Source organism: Plectropomus leopardus, chromosome 2 (assembly GCF_026936395.1).
Source record: "Plectropomus leopardus strain MGB_pleo_1.0 chromosome 2, ASM2693639v1, whole genome shotgun sequence".
In the NCBI taxonomy this organism is placed as follows: Eukaryota; Metazoa; Chordata; class Actinopteri; order Perciformes; family Serranidae; genus Plectropomus; species Plectropomus leopardus.
In genome coordinates, this window is record NC_142177.1 from 18,214,294 (window position 1) to 18,220,665 (window position 6,372).

Here is a 6,372-nt window from a genome sequence, read left to right on the forward strand (position 1 = left end):
CTTTTGACTCCGGTTTTCTGGATAATCTTCTCTGATTATCTTCTGATGTTGACTGCAATTTCCTCAGTCTGACTCTAGTAACAGTAAATATCAGCCAGTCTGTTGCACTGACGAAATAATCACTTTGATCAAACAAAGCTGATGAGGCTGCTGCTGTCAGGTTATAGCACAATGCTCATGCAGAATTTATCCATTCCTGCCTTCAGATCAGAAAGAAAACTGTTTTAATTAGATTTGTTGGACCCTGCTAATTATATTGGAGAGTAGAAAACTTCAATTCAATTGCCTATTTAAGCTTCCATATAGCCCAAACAGTGTGTGATGCATTAACTCCTAACAGTTTTCACACAGGCACAAGTGTCCTGTATTGGAGAGTAGTGATTGAAACAGATATAAATAGAGATGTGATACACTGAGTCAAAGTAGTAGAAAAAGATTGGGATCTTTTACTTAAGGAAATTCAGCGGCACCACACATTAAAAATACTCCATATTAAGTCCTGTATACCTGTCCTGTGTCCTGTATACAAAATTCAACATAAGTTAAAGTACAGTGTTCTTAGCAATTATTAAACAGTTAGTTACCAAACAATTTGGTCTAGAGACATAGAATAGAATAGAATAGAATAGAATAGAAAAGAAATAAATACTTAATTAATCCCGTGAAGGAAAATTGTTTTTTACAGCAGCAAAAATAAAATAAAATAAAATAAAATAATGATAATAAAGATATGTACCGTATGTACAGAAGACAAACAAACAAAAAAAACAAAAGGATCAAAAAGAGCAATAAAAAAGAAAAAAACGTTCCACAAGTGTTGATTTAAAGTACGACATCACTTGGACTTTTAACTCTTCACATATCACTCCTTAACCGCTGTTAAACGTTAAAGAGGCCTACATTAACGGTCGGGAGTTATCCAACATCACTGTAGACAGAAATGTAAGACTGATCTGGAGGTCTGCTGTGTGTCCCTCTGGAGTTGCCATATCTGAGGTAAAAAAACTAATGGGGGACACCTTCCACTCTTTTCTAGGCTCGTGCGCGTGCGGGAGTTGGAGCTGTCACACCGTCTTCCCTCCCGTTTATTGTTTTATTAGTTATCAAGTTAGGCGAACTCAGGGTGCTCGGTTACATTGGTGGCAGCGGTTCACTTCAACAAGCCGCTGTGAGGACTTTTCTGTGGACGTGTGGAGCCGTTAGCCGTGCTGTTGTTTTTAGCTTAGCCGCTTCAGTATAGCTAGCTGGCTAACATGGCGCTTCAGGACTGTGGATAATAAAGTTATGAAGATGTGGTGCGGAGAGGAGGACCCTTTTAAACCGGCACGAGGATGTTTGACAGTCTCGCCCGGCAGAGTCTCTAAGGTTGACCTGTCCTCTCTGTTCACTGGTGACAGGAACCAGTTTCCTCGGCTATGTGAGACAGCTGGCAGCGGCGGAGACTGCAGCTCCGAGCCGGTGAGGATTCCTCATACTGGCCTCGGTAAGTCAAGAGAGACACACAACTTATTTCACCGTAAACACAGATAATTGTCCATGATACTAAGCAGCTGCCCTGCATATAACATGTAGACATAACTAACACAAAGTAGCAGCCTCTTTGTAGGAAAAAAAGTTTTGTGTTGCTAGGCAACACCTGTCACTTCCAGCCATTGGAACTATTTGTGTCTGCAGAGCCAAAAAAAAAAAAAAAAAAATTAACAATCGTTGTTGCTGTTGCACTGTATACCATTAAGGTCATAATAATATACCGTCCGCTCCTCCTCTCATAAAAAAACCTGGATGGTCAATCTGCAGACATATTGAGATCATTAGCTTGTGATTCCAAAACGTCAGGCCTCCTTTGGGTCACAGCACACATCTGGGGGTTCAGGAGATGATAAATGTAGCTGAAAATAAGAAAAAAAAATAAGTTTTTCTACACAACTTTATAAGCAGCATTCAAACTTTTTAAATTAAAATGTACATACTTTTAGACTTCCTCTAATTGTCTCAAACAGCTATTTAAATGAAACCATCTGACTCAATGAGAGGGAAAATCTCTCTTAGGAGGAGTAACCAGCAACTCATCTGAGACAATTATAACATTCAAGCAGCATCAAATGGAGAAACTGGCAAGTTCAAGTTCCTCAAGATTGTACTAATGTTAAGAAATAACACTCAGTGTGCTTATTTATTTAATGTTTTTATTTGATAACAATGCATTATATTTTTAAACAATCATTTACTTTTGAATGTAAAGTAAGCTAGTATAGCTGTCACATTAATGTAATGGACTATAATGTACTAGAATTCTCTCTTAAAGTGAAACATCACAAAATTAGGAATTCTCGTATTTTATTTCCATGGACTAGGAAAGTTCAGTCAATATTTGTGAACACGAGCTACTCTCTGTCAAAGCCAGACACCAGAGAGGTAAGTCTCAAACGTCTGGAGCTGCTCGACACACACTGAATGGAAGCCTGATTTTGTGTTTTCTTTTAGTATACCCCAAATGAGCTTTATTCTGTTGCGGTGCTCTCAGTCCTGAAACAGAAAATGTCTCTATATACTCAGAACAATCCCCTGGGGGCTCTCGATTTAATCTTTTACCATTCATTGTCTGTGAAGCACCTCCACATTTCATACATAATGACATCACATTTTTAAGTTTTAGCACTCTACTTTTTTGATTTGGGAGAGAGTTGTTCATGTTTACAAGTATTTTTGGACTTTGTTAACCCATAGGAATGACATGTATGAATTTTGTAAATGACCGTGGTATATTGTTTATTCAAGGTTCCCCACTAGAAGCACATGAATGTACCACTTGTCCTCCTGCACATTAAAATACAGTACAAACATAAAATAAAAGTACAGACTACTTAAGGTATAAAACAATGTGAATGCTAGACTAATACCTAAATAAAGAGGAGAAAAAAGAAATATATAATAGTAGTCTAAGCAGTACAATTATACATAGCAACAAAAAAGAAAAACATCCACAGACATAAAGTCATAATAAGGCAATAATATGTTGAGCATACTAAACAGATACATCCATGAAAGAAAATAGATACGTTCTACTGTGAATCTAATGGAGTATGAGTACAAACTAGAATTTTATGGAATTAAAATGTGCAGTACATTTTATTTTAGCAACCTATATATACTGTCTGTCAGCAGGAATTTGACTGTTACCACAAGGTGGCGCTGTTGTCCACTAATGTCTACACAGACTCACCAGTTGTTACGACTAGCAGCTAATAACAGACTTTTTGTCTTGAAGTTCATTTAATGCTCGCAAGAGGGCACTAACTACAACCATGTTAAGGGAAGGGACATGAGGTCTTATTTATGTTTATAGACGGGCGGATTAAAATAATGATAATAATGAAGAATTGAATAAATATCTAATCAAGGACATGGACTTCACTGGATTTAATGGTAATGAAATTTCGACTACAGCCTTATTATGGAGCCTGGTGTTCATTTTCTGCACAGCTCCACCAGATTATGTAACAGTGATGTTTATGTGCCATGTAGATGATTATATGTGATTAGAAATTCAGAGCTATAAATTCTTTTCAAAATAACAGAAATCATCAAAGAATTGTATTTGTTAAATAATTCTGTTCATTTACTAACGGACACTTCTCTAACAGCGCCAGCAGTGTGCGTCTCTAAAAAGAAAAGAAAAAAGTGTATATATTAATAGTAAATTTAGACCATACGAGTGTACTGTGGGAATCTCTACCCGAGAGCAACTCTCTCTCTCTCTCTCTGAGTGTTGGCGTGGTTCCCGGCCCATCTGCGGCCTGGCCCGTGGATTACTGTTTGTTAATGTTTCAATCAGCTGTGTGTTGAGGAATGTGGAGCTATTTAACCTGAACTTCCCCAGGTGTGCCGAGGCGCCGCTCAGTCTGGGCCCCGCCGCCCTCCCCTGCCCTTGGCACAAAGCTATCACACAAACACAATCACACACTGGCCACGCCGGGGCTGCAGCTGTGCGCATCGCACCGCAGGGAAATGGGAAAAACATTGCACCAGGGAGACAGAATAAATCTTATAACGAATCGCCTCGCCAAAGCCATTTTAACCCCTGCAGTGCCGGGGGGAGACTAAAAAACTGCTGATTTACACGAGAACTTATTGAAACACCATATTTGAATGGATGTTTTATGGAGTTAAACAAACTTTTATTTCATTTTTCTCGTCAGATAATCCAATTTAACACGTTTTTTATCTTTGACAGCGAATCTGTTAAGAGCTGCAAAGCCTTTCGAATAAAAATTTGTCATGACATTGATGATTTTATTAAAACTTAATTTCAAACAGCTTCAATTTGTCAGGATCTTTAAGACTTGGCGATTTAACATGAGACTTCCTCTTGTAATGTGATATGGTAATGACCCATAGAAAGGCAAATTACCAGTTTAACTGGCTTTGAGCCATTATCTTGACCACCAGTTTTAGTTTTATGTTACCTGAATGACTTTAACAGCTTTTTCTAGGTGTAACACTTCTTATTGACAACCACTTCACACTCCCCAAGTACCCAAAATACCAAGATAAGCAAGTCAGATGAGTATTAGTTTCTCTGCTATTAATCACCATGATAATAAGGCTATAACAGCCCATAATAATCATCTCAGTGTCATGTTTCACAACTGTGGTTTTTGTTGGGAAATCAACACTGAAACTCATCCAGGTGTATCTTGTGACACAGCACCTTATGTCTTTCTCTCTTTCTCTCTCTCACACACACACACACAATAACACAGGAGAAATGCATGTTCAAAAATAATTGTCTTGTTTTAATAAAAACACCAATAAGGTACATTGTAAGAAAACAATATCTTCACATAATGTGGCATTGTAATATACAATACAGGTTGTCGCTCAGGAATCTGAGAAATTTACTTTTTTCTTTGACAAAATGTTGAATATCTCTATATGGTTTACACAAGATACAAAGAGCGTAACAGAAACTTTCTTAAGAAACTCTACAAGCAACAAGCGATGCTGGTTGCACTGAACATGTCTTGGTCCTCCGGCTAACCCAGTCTATATCTGGACACCACCGGTCTTCTTCTTTCAGGGCCCTCTGATCAATCGAGAGTCTTGAGTGACAGAGATCCTCTCCGTCGGACGATGTCCACAATACGTTATTTAATCTAGCATTGGGAGTTTTTAACGTCCCTGCACAGTTCAAGGTTTTTTATAGATGTGGTCACATCAGATAGCCTTGTTGGTTGTTCGCGGTGCTCGCTGTGGGGTGATGGTGCGATGCTCCACGAGCTCTTAACGGCACATAATCCTGTCATCTGAGCATCCATTCTGTGGGGAGAGAGAAGAAAAAACTGATTAGGACATCTGCGTTGCGTGGATTTAAAGCAGTCACAGGGAAACCGGTGCGTAAAGGGAACTTTTACGCATGGAGTTGGCAACTTTAAGCACGCGTGTTTACGTTTGACTGCATGCAATAGAGTAGTGCACACAGCTCCGTATGACACCGAGCCACTCTGAGATTTAATATGCGGCAAAATTTAAGAGATATTTACCTCCACTGCGATGCTGGCGATCTCTGCGTTCAGCGTGGTCAGCGGTGTGCGGGTGACGCTGCCGGCTGAGTGCTGGCGGCTCTTCTCCGGCTCGTCCAGCTCGACCTGCAGGTCCCAGATGTAGTCGATGACATGTTGCAGGATCTCCACTTTGCTGGCTTTCTTGTTGGTGGGCAGAGTGGGCACGAGCTCCTTCAGCTTGCTGTAGCAGCTGTTCATGTCGTGAAGGAAGGCGGTCATCTTCTCGTCCAGCAGCGGGATCTTGCACTTGGCGATGGTCAAGCTCTGCTCGGACAGGCAGCGCACCATGTCCTCACCGCCGACTTTGCTCTTGAGGGCGCAGGTAGATCCGACAACCTTCATCTTGATTAGCGTAGGAGGTTTAGTTTCCACAGAGAGAAATAGTAGTTTAAAAAGCTTGTCCTCCTGTTGGAGATCTTGGGAAGGTTATGTTGACAGTTTGCAACATCCACATGGGCAAACCTCATCGGATATATAGCGGAGCAGAGCCGGGGGGCGTGCCACAGTCGCCCAGTTTGAAGACAGCCAGCCAATGAGACGGCTGCGTTTGTATTAATGGGTCGGTCCACAGCAGCACTCTCAACCAATGAGCGCTCGCGCCTGGTTATCGGGATTTACAATCTGTTTGAGGGATGGCGTTACAAATGGAAACAAATGTGTGTCTTTTATGGGTAATATGTGGGAATCCAGCTGTCCATGGCTTGGGGACTCTGCAGGTGTAGATTGCCTGGGGACAGTCAAGGGGTGGTGAATGCATGGGTATGCGCTGTGAGAATGTGTGTGGGATAGGACAGGATGAATAGGATGA

At 40.6% G+C, this 6,372-nt stretch overlaps 1 protein-coding gene across 1 annotated transcript; it reads right to left on the bottom strand.

The window, feature by feature from the left end:
- Positions 1 to 4,775: 4,775 nt before the first annotated feature.
- id1 (inhibitor of DNA binding 1, HLH protein) lies at positions 4,776 to 6,015 on the bottom strand. Its single transcript, XM_042496544.2, has 2 exons — positions 5,544 to 6,015; positions 4,776 to 5,319 (listed from the first exon to the last, which is right to left on the bottom strand). The coding sequence occupies exons 1-2, from the start codon at positions 5,904 to 5,906 to the stop codon at positions 5,284 to 5,286; spliced, it is 399 nt and encodes a 132-aa protein (XP_042352478.1). The 5' UTR covers positions 5,907 to 6,015; the 3' UTR covers positions 4,776 to 5,283.
- Positions 6,016 to 6,372: the final 357 nt, after the last annotated feature.